The 14,655-nt window shown below is 39.3% G+C and overlaps 1 protein-coding gene across 1 annotated transcript in view; it reads left to right on the top strand.

Moving 5' to 3' along the window:
- Positions 1-14,655, top strand: part of FAF1 (Fas associated factor 1) — a 476,212-nt gene that overhangs the window by 127,901 nt on the left and 333,656 nt on the right. The window contains exon 5 of the mRNA XM_062191295.1: positions 7,234-7,325. Within this exon, the coding sequence (XP_062047279.1) occupies positions 7,234-7,325 (92 nt within the window). The remainder of the gene's footprint in view (positions 1-7,233; positions 7,326-14,655) is intronic.

Below are 14,655 nucleotides of genomic sequence, written 5' to 3'. Positions count from 1 at the left end.
GGGAAAGCAGCAGAGGATGGCTCAATTGCTTGGGCCCCTGCACCCACGTGGGAGATTCGGAAGAAGCTCCAGGCTCCTCCTGGCTTCAGATCAGCTCAGCCCTGGCCATTGCAGCCATCTGGGGAGTGAACCAGCATATGGAAGACCTCCCCCCAACCCTCCTCTGCATCTCTGTAACTCTGCCTTTCAAATAAATAATCTTATTTTTTTTTAAATTATCTTAAATCCTTGTTTCCATTTCCTGAAAAGAAGGAATAAGAAAAACCAGGTTTGCTCTCACTCCTAAAAGAATTGGAACCACCAAAAAATTTAGGGGAAAACAAGGCTGGGGATACTGTTTTTTCCCACACGCTAGATTAAAAAACCTCATAATTTGGGGGGCTGGTGCCGTGGCTCACTTGGTTAATCTTCCACCTGCAGCGCCAGCATCCCATATGGGCACCGGTTCTAGTCCCGGGTGCTCCTCTTCCAGTCCAGCTCTCTGCTGTGGCCCGGGAAGGTAGTCGAGGATGGCCCAAGTGCTTGGGCGCCTGCACCCGTGTGGGAGACCAGGAAGAAGTACCTGGCTCCTGGCTTCGGATCGGTGTAGCTCCGGCTATAGTGGCCATTTGGGGGGTGAACCAACGGAAGGAAGACCTTTCTCTCCGTCTCTCTCTCATTATCTAACTCTTCCTGTCAAATTAAAAAAAAAAAAAAAGCCTCATAATTCATGGGTTTTTGTATAGACGGCTCAGAAGGATCTTGCCTTAATAATCCAGGGGAATAAGTAGCGTAGATTAATACTACTCAGATGGTGCTAACAAATTTGAAAAGATAAGCCCCAAAAGATTGAATTGTGTTCAAGTAACTTAAGTATATCCCAGAACAAATCTCAAGAACATAGGAAAACAAACATATTGAGTACTCGAGGAGAAAATTCAAATGTCGGAATCTAATAAAAAAATTTAAAAATTAGCAGGCATACAAACTAAGGAAAACTTGGCATGTGATCAGGAAAGAAATCAGAACCAACCCAGAACTGATATAGGTAACCAAATTAGCAGATAATGACATTTGAACAGTTACTACAACTGTACATGTTCTTAGACAAAGTAGATTTGTTAAAAGACATCCTTGGAAATATAAAAATGAGCTAAATTTAACATTGAGAAATAAAGACTATGATGTCTGAGATGAAAAGCACACTAGATGGGATTAACAGCAGATGAGACATTGAAGAAGAACATGTTAATGAATTTGAAGTCATTGCCATAGAAGAGTTTGACTGTTTTTCACACAGTTAAAAATATACTGACCATAACCTCCCTGCCACCCGCAACCATCCCATATCTCACTGCCTCTCCCATCCAATTCTTCATTAAGATTCATTTTCAATTGTCGTTATATACAGAAGATCAACTTAGTATATACTAAGTAAAGATTTCAACAGTTTGCACCCACACAGATACACAAAGTATAAAGTACTTTTTGAGTAGTAGTTTTACCGTTAATTCTCATAGTACTGCATATTAAGAACAGAGATCCTACATGGGGAGTGGGTGCACAGTGACTCCTATTCTTGATTTAACAATTGACACTCTTATTTATGATGTCAGTTATCACCCGAGGCTCTTGTCCTGACCTGCTAAGGCTATGGAAGCCTCTTGAGTTTGCCAACTCCGATCTTATTTAAGCAAGGTCATAGTCACAGTGGAAGTTCTTTCCTCCAGAGAAAGGTACCTCCTTCTTTGATGGCCCGTTCTTTCCACTGGGATCTCACTCACAGAGATCTTTCATTTAGTTAGGTTTTTTTTTTTTTTTTTTCCAGAGTGTCTTGGCTTTCCATACCTGAGAAACTCTCATGGGTTTCTTCTCCTATGTATTAATGCAAGAGCAGTGAAAGCATATGTCCATCAAAGACATGGACAGTATTGTTCACAGTAACTTTATTTGTAATAGCTCCAAACAATAAGCAACTCAAAATTTATATAAAGTAGTGAACAGAAAAATAAATTGCTACGTATTGTTTTTTTTAAATCATTTTTTAAAAAATTTATTTGACAGGTAGAGTTATAGACAATGGGAGAGACAGAGAGAAAGGTCTTCTTTCCGTTGGTTCACTCCCCAAATGGGCGCCACATCCGGCACTGTGCTGATCTGAAGCCAGGAGCCAGGTACCTCTTCCTGATCTCCCATGTGGGTGCAGGCGCCCAAGCACTTGGGCCATTCTCCACTACCCTCCCGGGCCACAGCAGAGAGCTGGACTGGAAGAGGAGCACCCGGGACTAGAACCCGGTGCCCACATGGGATGCTGGCGCTGCAGGTGGAGGATTAACCAAGTGAGCCACGGCTCCGGCCCTACATATTGTTTTTTTAAAAATAAAATATTTATTTGTACGTTAGAATTACAGAGAGAGCGGGAAAGAGAGAATGATTCCATCTGCTAGTTCACTCCCCAAATGGCTGCAGTGGCTGGGCCTGGGCGAGGCCTAAGCCAAGAGCCAGGAGCTTCTTCTAAGTCTCCAAACATAGGTGCAGGGGTCCAAAGACTATTTTGGGAGTGAACCAGTGGAAGGAAGGAAGACCTTTCTCTCTCTCTCTCTCTCTCTCTCTCATTGTCTATATCTCTGCCTGTCAAATTAAAAAAAACAAAACAAAACAAAACATAAGTTGCTCCTATGGAGATTGAAAGATATCTATAGATATTAGGTGGATCATGAGGTAATATAAGAATAAACTTATGTCAATAAATTTAAAAGTTACATAAAACTTTAAAAGGTTAGAAAAATTATCTAAAGACCAAAGTTATCACACTCAAGAAAGAAAAAACAAAATCTGAATAGCTCCACCTCAAATATATAGACCGAATCTTAGTTGTAAAATAAACCTCATGACCATATAAAAAGTAAGCTTTACTCCAGGAGCACAAAGCTTGTTTTTGAACCTATAATCTACCACTTTAATTCACCCTGTCAGCACATAAATAAGAAAATAATTTCAGTTGATGGAGGAAAAAGCATTTGACGATATTCAGAACCCATTTCATGTTGAAACAAAAACTAGTAGTAAATTAGGAATAAAGGATATTGCTGAAGAAATGTAACAAATATATAATACTTTATAATGAAAGACTAAAATGCTCCCTCCTGGAATCAAGCACAACGTTCAGTTTACTTGTAAAAATAGTCAATACTTCATCAAAGAAGATAATTAAAAAAGCCATAGGCACATGAAAAGATTCTCAGTGTCATTAAATATCATTCATTGTCAGGTAACACTGATTGGGACTACAATGCAAACCACTTTTTTATCTCCAGGAATGACTAAAATTTAAAAGATTGAAAGGTCTTTTATTGTTAGTGATAGGGGACAACTGAAACATTGTTGGAATGAAAGACGATACAACCACCTTGGAAAACAGTTTGGCACTTCTGTTCTAAGGTATTTACCCAAAGTTAAATCAACCCATATGTTCACAAAAGAATACGTGTTTATAGCAGTTTTATTTGCAATAGGGAAAACAGAACTCAAATCCTTCTCAACTGGTAAATGGATAAACAAATTGTACTATATCTTTATATATTATTTGTTGCTGTGTAATTATCCAAAATTTAGAGACTTAAATAACAGTTGTTATCTCAAAGTTTATGTAGGTCAGAAATATGGCATAAATGTAAGCAACATGTCATCCTGAGGCTGTAGGGGGAAAAAAAGGCAACTTGCAACACCAGCCTCCCATACAAAGTGCCAGTTTGAGTCCTCACTGCTCTGCTTTCGACCCAGCTCCTTGCTAATGCCCCTGGGAAACATGAGATGCCCAAGTGCTTGGAATCCTGCCAATGTGGGAGATTTGGAGTTCCAGGCTCTTGGCTTTGGCCTGGTCCAGCCCTGGCTGTTGCAGCCATTTGGGGACTGAACTAGTAGATGGAAGGTCTTTTTTTCCCTCTCACTTTTCCTTTCAAATAAATAAAATCTTAAAAAAAAAATTATAGGGGCTGGCTTTGTGGTGTAGTGGATAAGGTTCAGGACTTGGCTGCTCTAGTTTCAATCCAGCTCCCTCTGGTGGCCTGGGAAAACAGTGAAAGATGGTCCAGATGTTTGTGGCCCTGTACCCATGTGGGATACCCCAAAGAAACTCTGGGCTCCTGGCTTTTCCTAGCATAGCCCTGGCTGTTGCAGCCATCTGGGGAATGAACCAGTGGATGGTAGATCTGTCTCTCTGGCTGTTGCAGTCTCTGTAACTCTTTCAAATAAATAGAAAATAAAAAAAAAAAGGGACAACTTTTGTTTGTTGGTAGGATTCATTTCCTTGTAGGCTGTAATACTGAGGGCCTCAGAACAAGATGGAAGCCCCAGTCTTTTGTAACCTAATGACATCCTGTCACCTTTATTTCATTCTTTAGAAGCAAATATGTAGGTCCAACTCAAGGATAAAGGGGAAGGATTATAAAGGACATTAATATCAGGAAATAGGGAATCATGGGACTCCATTTCAGAAGTTACCTACTATTCCATGTAATGGAATAGTAATCAGCAATGAAAAAAGAACTATTTATTGGCACACATAATATGGAAGAATCTCAGAAATATACGCAAAGTAAAAGAAGCCAGACACAAAGGAGAACTGACAAAACTAATCGTTAGGATGAGGAAGATCACTGGTTGGGTGGAGGCAGGATTTGTTATGAGCCAACTTTTGTGATTTCGCAAATACCCTTTATTGTGTGGTAGTTACAACAGCAGCATATGTATTTGTCAAAACTTGTGAATGAATTTTATTATGTGTAAATTATAATCCATTTTTAAAAGGTATGCTGTAAGATTTAGACTGTTCTTGATATTACACATCTTCACAGTTTTGCAAGACGCTGAGGGAAAGGGAATTGGTGTTTTTTAATGTCAGTGCCATCTTGTGAAGTTAGGCAGACTGAATATGAATTCTGGTTCAAAAATTGCTGTATTCCAGTGCTTTGCTCACTAAATTATTTTGTGTATCCTAGAAGCAAAAATTGCAGTTTCTTGAAAAACTATAGTTTACTTATGTGTGGATTACTTCATTAAGTGTAAAAATATAACTCAAACTAATCCACACTTTGAGTTCCTTAGTTTCTAAGGAATGTTTTTGCATAACTTGTGTCATTTAATGCTGACAGCAACCTAATGAATTTTTTCTACTATAGCTAGCGTTTCCATATTATAGAAGAAGAAATTGAGGTCTATAGAGAATATTTTTTAAAATATGAGGAACTCGGGTTGCTGTCATAGTTCTGGTTTTGTTTCCTATTCCTCTCTCCCCTGTGGGACAAAAAGCTATTTGACATTTTTTATCTTACATGTACATAGGTGATCTGTAAAGAATAGTTGGGACTTTTAATCTCTTTTTTTTCTGTGTAGGAAATTATTTTAGATTATGAGAGGATGAGTGTTTTTAAGATTGTGAGAAGGAAGTGTGAGGTGGACACTGAATAGACTTGCAAATGCATCAATCCAGTTACAGAGAAGTACAACTTTTCAACCTTAGCCGCAAGTGAAAAGACAGTGTTACACGTATTTGGTATAAAAATTATGGTTCACCTTTCTACTGTTTCCCTAAACAGTGTGATCCTCTGATAGTAGTGACAGTTTTGAAGTCTAGGGTTGATTAAAGTTTGTTTCCACAACTATGATGTAGAACTAGAATTTTTATGATTGCTAATCACTAATCAAATTTTCAAGATAGGAATTTTCTTTAGGAAAGTAAAGGATATTACTGAGGCCATGAATGCTTGGATAGTAGCATTACTTACTGAAGCAGCTCTGTTTCTGTAGATCTTTTGTGTGTAAGCTCCCCACTCCCTTGCTTTGTCAGTGTGGAATTAGTTTTTGCTGTTTAATATATAAAATTATCAGGCTCTTTTTAAAATTCATGAACTTCTTATAAATGTAATTGAGTTATGTGTTAATATGAAATTATGGGCTAATAGGCCGGCGCCGTGGCTTAACAGGCTAATCCTCTGCCTTGCGGCGCCGGCACACCGGGTTCTAGTCCCGGTTGGGGCGCCGGACTCTATCCCGGTTGCCCCTCTTCCAGGCCAGCTCTCTGCTATGGCCCGGGAAGGCAGTGGAGGATGGCCCAAGTGCTTGGGCCCTGCACCCACAAGGGAGACCAGGAGAAGCACCTGGCTCCTGGCTTCGGATCAGCGAGATGCGCCGGCCGCAGTGGCCATTGGAGGGTGAACCAATGGCAAAAAGGAAGACCTTCCTCTCTGTCTCTCTCTCTCACTATCCACTCTGCCTGTCAAAAAAAAAAAAAAAGAAATTATTGGCTAATAGCGATTTAATGTAAGTTGATTTATACATACTGATTTAATGCTTTGTTTATAGTATACTACCAGTAATCAGTTGATTAACTTATAAGTAGACTTGATTCCTGTAGAATGATTTGTAAGCATTGGCAAATTGTGATTTCTCATTATTTTCACTAACACCATGTCTATTTTTTTTTTTTTTAACCTTTCAGTCTTTTGTCTTCAGTGAATTCAGTGTCCTTGCCTGTTATGGTTTGGTTGTCCTACACATAGCTATGCTTCACATAGCTTTGTTTGGAAAGTTGATTTCTGCCACAAAGCCTTCTCTGGCTATTTGATCTAGCACATTTTTCATACTTTCTTTAATTCTGTTGCTTTTCTCTTTGATGCTATATAAATTCTCTTCTAGATTATATATTTTGGCTTTATTTTTTTCAGTTATTTTCATATATGTTACCTCCTTTCATCCTCAGACTCTTGGAGTAGGTAAGATAGGCAGAATAGATACAGAAATAAGAATTATTGAGATTTTGATTTCCCTGAGATAAAATTTCAACCCCAAATTTCCTATACTTTCCCTATACTCAGATTTTATGTTAACTGCTTTTGCCACCATATGTTGAGCACATTGAAGGTGTTGTCAGTTGATTAGTTTGAAATAGTCTTAATTCAAGCCCCTAATCACTAATACCTATTTCTTTTTAAAAGCCATACTTAAAAAAGCATAGATTATATAATTAACTGCTTAATTTAGTTATTGTCATCTTTTTATCACAGTTAATGTTGAAACCTGAGTTCTTTAGAGATGCAACATGTGTTTGATCAAGGAGATCTGATATTTGGATTACTGAAACATTTCTTATTCATTGACAGCACTGTATGCCAAATATTAATGCTAGTCCTGGATATGAACAATGTTGGCTGTGTTATTTTGTTAGTAATATTTGATCTCTTCTTATTTATACAGGAGAGATTAAACAGATTCTAGAAAATGAACTTCAGATACCTGTGTCTAAAATGCTCTTGAAAGGCTGGAAGACTGGAGATGTGGAAGACAGTGTGAGTCTCTTAATTGCCTGGAAATAAAAGAAAATTAAGTTCTACAATGGACTAAATGATGTATAAAAATTGGTTTTAATTAATTAGATAGATATGTTTTCTAATAGTGAGGTAGTTTAAGGAGTCAACCATGTTCTTCAAGCTAAATGATTTACATGCTGAACAAATAACAGTTTTAAATGAGTTAAGCATGTAAATGAAAACACTATGTGGCATGTTTTTCTTATTTCTAACTAGTTTAGAAGTTTGGCACTGTTTTTTTTTTTTTTTTTTTTTTTTTCCTTACAAACCTCTTAGGGTGTCAAAGGCCCTGGAATAATAATTTACTGAACAGTTACTTATTGCCCTGAAAGAAGTCAGATACAATATGTACATTTATGGAAAGTATTGATTATAGAACAAAGATAACAATAGGAAAGTTTTAAACTTGGAAGATTTAAATGGTAAGAATATTTCTTTGCTTGGATAATGGCAGGTATATATAATGAATTATATTTTAAGAATTAGTACAGAGTGTTGTAGTTTTAAGGTAGTAGTTGCTGTTCTCAGATATAAAATAATTCACACTTTTTCTTACAGGACGAGTGGGGAAGGAGGGAAAGAAATTAATTTACTATAAATTTTCAGATGTTTGAGGTTGAAACAGTTATCAAAGTTTCATACTAGTTACTGATTCATTATTTCAATGGGCAGCAAAGCTTAAAATCTTCAACTTTTTGATCAGTTCTTTGTGAGTATGAGTATTTAAGTTCATTTGATGTATGGAGATGAGTATTTCAATGAGATATTTACAGGAATCTCAGGTTGGCAAGATGCCTAAGTTTATACACACGTTATTTAGAGGTCAGCAAACTTTTTGGACAGAGTCAGATATTAAATATTTATAGTTTGTACCATTCTGGCTCTGCTGCATCTGTTTATTTCTGTTAATGTAGTGTGAAACAGCCATAGACAATGAATGAAAGAGTGGTTATAACTATATTTCAAAGTAGCTTGTTTAAATTTGCATTTTATGTATTTTCCTATGTCAGAAATATTCTTTTGATTTTTTCCCCCCAGGCCATTTAAAAATATTTATTTACTTTACTCATGAGCCATATGAAAATAGCAGCAGGCTGAATTTGTTTCATGGGCCACAGTTTGCTAACCATACTGGCTCTATGGCTGTTCTAATTGATACATTGGTTTATAAAAAAACATTGAATTGCTGACTGAGTAAATCAACAACTTGAGAAAATAAAGCAGCAAAATGAATTTGTTTATGAAGCAATATTATTTATTCATTCATTTATTGAGAAACCTGTGGTTATGAGGCAGACTTATGAAGTTTGTGAAGAGAAAGGCGATGATTTTGGAAATGTCCTTTAAGCTATATAGTCTATCAGTTGAACATAATTTTCATTATAAAGAATACTTTGTTACTTATTTCTAAGTACTCTTTCCTCTAGGTGATTTCTGCTGTGCTCATGCCATTAATTTTGTGATAATTCACAAATTTATCTTTCCAACCCATACTTTTGTGAGTTTCATATGCAAATTAGTTATTGACTTTTGTACTATGGCATCTCAAACTTTGTATACTTATAATGGAACTGTTGAATTTCCCTCCTGTCCCATTTTCTCAATAAATGGTAGCTGTGTACTCACAATAGCCACTGCTAGATCCAAAAATATGGTCACCAATCTTTTCCTACTTCTTTTTTTTTTTTTTTTTTGACAGGCAGAGTGGACAGTGAGAGAGAGAGAGACAGAGAGAAAGGTCTTCCTTTTGCCGTTGGTTCACCCTCCAATGGCCGCCATGGTAGGCGCGCTGCAGCCGGTGCACCGCGCTGATCCGATGGCAGGAGCCAGGTGCTTATCCTGGTCTCCCATGGGGTGCAGGGCCCAAGGACTTGGGCCATCCTCCACTGCACTCCCTGGCCACAGCAGAGAGCTGGTCTGGAAGAGGGGCAACCGGGACAGAATCCGGTGCCCCGACCGGGACTAGAACCTGGTGTGCCGGCGCCGCAAGGCAGAGGATTAGCCTATTGAGCTGTGGCGCCGGCCCTTTTCCTACTTCTTACAACACCTAATCCTTTAGTAAAACCTACAAATTCTATCTCCAAAATGCATTTCAGCTATAGCCACTTCTCAATATTTTTATTGTAGCTGTCTAATCCAGGCCATTAACATCTCTTGCCTAGGCTGACATGATAATTTTATCATTCCTTTCATGGATTCTTCCTGTGAATTCTCTGCCAGCAGCCAGAGTAATAATTAAAAAGTAAATTGATTGAGGCCAGCACTGTAGCGTAGCGGGTAAAGCCACCACCTGCAGTGCTAGCTTCCCATATGGGTGCTGGTTCAAGACCTGGCTGCTCCACTTCCAATCCAGCTGTGGCCTGGGAAAGCAGTACAGGATGGTCCAAGTTCTTGGGCCCCTGCACCCGCATTGGAAGACCCAGAGGAAACTCCTGGCTCCTAGCTTCGGATTGGTACAACTCCAGCTGTTGCGGCCAACTGGGGAGTGAGCCAGTGGATGGAAGACCTCTCTCTCTCTTTCTCTTATTCTCTCTCTCTCTTTCTCAATCTGCGTAACTCTGACTTTCAAGTAAATAAATCTTTAACAAAATTGATTTATATAGCTCTTTTATTGAACTCTGAGTAAAACTCAAATCAACTCACTATAGTTTAAAAGGCATTATATGTGGCCAGCGCTGTGGCGTAGCGGGTAAAAGCTGCCGCCTGTAGTGCCGTCATCATATATGGGCTCTGGTTCTAGTTCTTGCTGCTCTACTTCTGATCCAGCTCTCTGCTAGGGCCTGGGAAAGCAGCGGAAGATGGCCCAGGTGCTTGTTCCCCTGTACCCATATGAGAGACCCAGAAGAAGCTCCTGGCTTCAAATCAGCTCAGCTCTGCCCATTGTGGCCATTTGGGGAGTGAACCAGCAATGGAAGATTTCTCTCTCTACCTCTGCAACTCTGCCTTTCAAATAAATAAAATAAAATCTTTAAAATAAAATCAAATAAAAGGCATTATACTGTTTATTCCCTCTTCACTTGTCTACAGTCTCATCTTAAGCCTTTCTTACCTCACTTTCTGTGCTGCAGTAGGGACCTCCTTTTAAATCATTTAGTAGTTTTAAGCTTTTAACATCTTAACCTGACATATGCTATTCGACAAGCTGACATGCTTTATCTCCAGTAAAGGAATGACCCTTTTTCCTTCTTCAAGTCTTAGCTTAATGTTACTTTTTCTAACAGGTGTTTCTGTCTAATTTGGCTCCCATCCCAGCATTCTCCATCATAATACCACCATTAGAAGAGAGCCCATATCTGTTTTTTCTTTTTCTTTCTTTTTTTTTTTAACTTTTATTTAATGAATATAAATTTCCAGTGTACAGCTTATGGATTACAATGGCTTCCCCCCCCATAACTTCCCTCCCACCCGCAACCCTCCCCTCTCCCGCTCCCTCTCCCCTTCCATTTGCATCAAGATTCATTTTCAATTCTCTTTATATACAGAAGATCAATTTAGTATAAAGATTTCAACAGTTTGCACCCACATAGAAACACAAAGTGAAACATACTGTTTGAGTACTAGTTATAGCATTAAATCACAATGGACAGCACATTAAGGACAGAGATCCCACATGAGGAGCAAGTGCACAGTGGCTCCTGTTGTTGACCCAACAAATTGACACTCTAGTTTATGGCGCCAGTAACCATCCTAGGCTGTCGTCATGAGTTACCAAGGCTATGGAAGCCTTCCAAGTTTGCCGACTCTGATCATATTTAGACAAGGTCATAAAAGACAGAGTGAGGATAGTAACCAATGATCCTAAGAGTGGCATTTACCAGGTTTGAACAATTATACAGCATTAAGTGGGGAAGAGGACCATCAGTACACACAGGTTGGGAGTAGAGCCATTGGTGGTAGAGTAGAGGTTATGATTACAAAGGAATGAGGCCCAAGTGCACTAGACAGGGCCTAGAACAAAGGACAGAGTCATTATTAGAGGAGCTAAGAAAGGTGCTGTCTAAGCTACAAGTAATTTTTATTTGAAAGGCAGAATGGTGGAGGGAGGGAAAGGAGGGAGGGGGAAGAAAGAGAAGAGGGGAGAGAGAAAGAGAAAGAACGAATATGCTTCTATCTGCTGGCTTACTTGTCAAGTGCCAACAGTAGCCAGGGCTGGGCCTGGCTGAAGCCAGGAACCTAAAATTCTGTCTGGGTCTCCCTTATGAGTGGCAAGGATTCAAGTACTTGAGCCATCATCTCTTGCCTCCCAGGATGTACTTTAGCGAGAAGCTTTATCTGAAGTGGAATAGCTGTAACCCAAACCTGGAACTCTGATTTGAAATGTGGGTATTGCATGTGGTGGCTTGAGATGTTGTACTACAATGTCCAACCCTAGAGGGCCCCTTTTTGTTGCTAGATAATCAAATTTACCTGGATTATCAATACTCTTTTAAGTGATTATTTTATTCTTATTACCTCCTCGGACCTTCAGAATCCCTTTCCTTCCGTTTCATTCTCAGCTGATGGCTTTGTTGTTTCCTGTTTGTTTCACTGATGAGATAAATGGAATTACAAGAGAATTTCCACAAGTTCTGTATTCGGTCTTTGTTTACATACTCTCCTTTCTCTTGTATCACTCTAGTTGTCTGTCCAAGATCTTATCTGAGATAAGCCTCCATTTTTGCTTTGGATTATGTGACACATACCCTCCTATCTAGGCAAAGGCTCCAATTTAATTCTTTCCTGTCCCTCCTGTATCAGTATTTTTCTCTAGTAAATTTTTACCAACATGATGTTATTATTGCTTCTAGCAATTGCTGCATTTCACCATACCCCACTCTAAGATTTATTTAATTGAAATTGCAAAGTATAGAGAAAGAGAAGGAGAGGGAAGGAAGAAGAGAGGGGGACGGTGTGTGTGTGTATGAGGGAGAGAGAGAGAGAGAGGGAGAGAGAGAGAGAGAATACACATACACACTAAAATCTTCTATCTACTGTTTAACTCTCTCATGGCCGCAACAGCCGGAGCTGGACCAGGCTGCAGCCAGAAGCCAGGAACTCCATTCTAGTCTCCCACATGAGTGGTGGGGACACAAATACTTGGGCCATCCTTTGCTGCTTTTTCAAAGTCATTAGCAGAGAGATGAGTTGCAAGCAGAGCAGCTGGGACTTGAAATAGGGACGCTGACATTGCAAGCAGTGGCTCAGCCTGCTGCATCACACTGCTGGCCTCATTGTAGTAAGCTTGATAACAAAAGTTCACTGAGAATTGTTCTTATTTCTTGTCTCCAATTCCTGTCCTCCCATTTCCTTACAGCTCAGTCTAAGCAGAGACTTATTAGTGTTTTAGTCAGGATCATCTGTGACCACATCACAAAATTCACTGTTGTCTTGTTCAATTTCATGGCTTTTAATTGTCATCTATGTGCTTTTTCAGTTTGATGTTTCTAATTTATATATCCACACTAGACATGCTCCTTGAATTCCAGATTGATATATTCTGCTGCTTACCTACCTTTCTTCTTTACTTGAATGTTTAGAAGAGATTTCAACATGGAAGTCTACATCCACAGTCTTCCTTCTGTTATCTGATGGCAACTTCATCCTCCCATTGTTTAGTCTAAAATCTTTAGGGTCATTATTGATTCCTTCCTTTCATAAACCATATCGAATTCTCACTTTATATTCAGCTATGCATGTTATTTTATTTATTCCTACTAAAAGGTAAGCTCCATAAGATTAAGAATTTTATTTTAAGCTATTATAGTCACTGCTGTATTGCCAGTGGATAGGACTACCTGGTACAGAGGAGGTGACTCAGAAAATATTTGTTTAATGAGTAATGTCCTAGGTTAGCATGTAAGATGTGTTTATAAATATGAATTGCTGTCAAAAAAAAGTTTGAAATACTTCACCAAGCATTTACCATGCAGTTGGAAATTTGAAATGTGTGTGAATTTTGTAGTAAGGAAATTTAGTGAGATTTTGTATGGTTGTCAAGATAAGAGGTCATGTGTAGACCAGAAGTAGTTCATTTGCTTCAACCAGAGCACTTTAACCAAAGAGATCTCTAGAGTTAGTGATCTAGGTAATATTTGCTGGAGAATTCATCCAAGTTACATGATCTATCAGGCTGTAGGTCCTCATCTATAAAATCCTTGAGTTGATGTGCTCTGTTTTGTAGATCTGTAATGATCTCTGGAAACCTACATCGCTCTTTTTTCTAAAAAGTCTATGGAGTGAATTGCACAGTAGACTTAGGGAAGAAACTAGTAAGTCCTATCTTATCTATTTATATCTCTTCCTGAGCTAGAGGATGAATATTTTAACATTTAGATTTGTGCTAGTTTATGATATACTTATGTGAAGTGTATGTTCATGAAGGCACTTCAAAAAGTTCATGGAGAACTAAAATTAAAAGATACATTTAGGGGCCAGCGCTGTGGCACAGTAGGCTAAGCCTCTGCCTGCAGAGCAGCATCCCATATAGATAACGGCTCATGTCCCAGCTATTCCTCTTGCAATCTAGCTCTCTGCTTATGGTCTGGGAAAGCAGTGGAAGATGGCTCAAGTGCTTGGGCCCCTGCACCCTTGTGGGAGACCTGAAAGAAGCTCCTGAATCCTGGCGTCGATTGGCTCAGCTCTGGCTGTTGTAGCCATTTGGGGAGTGAACCAGAGGATGGAAGACCTCTCTCTCTCTGTCTCTCCCTCTCTCTCTCTGTAACTCTGCCTTTCAAATAAACAAATTAATATTAGCAAAAATAAAAACAAAAATAGAAATACATTTATTTTGATAAAACCAGCATTTAGGGGGCTGGTATTATGGCATAGTGGGCAAAGCTTCAGCCTGTGACGTCAACATCCCAAATGGGCACCGGTTCATTGCACAGCTCCACTACTTCTGTTCCAGGTCCCTGCTAATGGTCTGGGCAGCAGCAGAAGATGCCCAAATGCTTGGACCCCTGCCACCTATGTGGGAGACTCAGATGAAGCTCCAGGCTCCTGGCTTCAGACTGGCTTGGCCCTACCAGTTGTGGCCACTTGGGGAGTAAACCAGCTAGTGGAAGATGTCTCTTTCTGTAACTCTGACTTTCAAATAAATGAATCTTTTTTTTAAAGTTTATTTTTTTATATGAAAGGCAGAGTTACAGAGAGGCAGAGGAAGAGAGGGAGGGAGAGGGAGTCTTTCCTCTGATGGTTCCCTCTCCAAATGGCCATAATGGCCAGAGCTGAGCCGATCTGAAGCCAGTAGCCAGTAGCTTGCTCGGGGTCTCCCACGTAGGTACAGGGGCCCAAGGACTGGGGCCATCTTCTACTGCTTTCCCAGGCCATA

Source organism: Lepus europaeus, chromosome 5 (genome assembly GCF_033115175.1).
Source record: "Lepus europaeus isolate LE1 chromosome 5, mLepTim1.pri, whole genome shotgun sequence".
NCBI lineage: Eukaryota > Metazoa > Chordata > Mammalia > Lagomorpha > Leporidae > Lepus > Lepus europaeus.
This window is presented reverse-complemented; position numbering and strand designations above follow the sequence as displayed.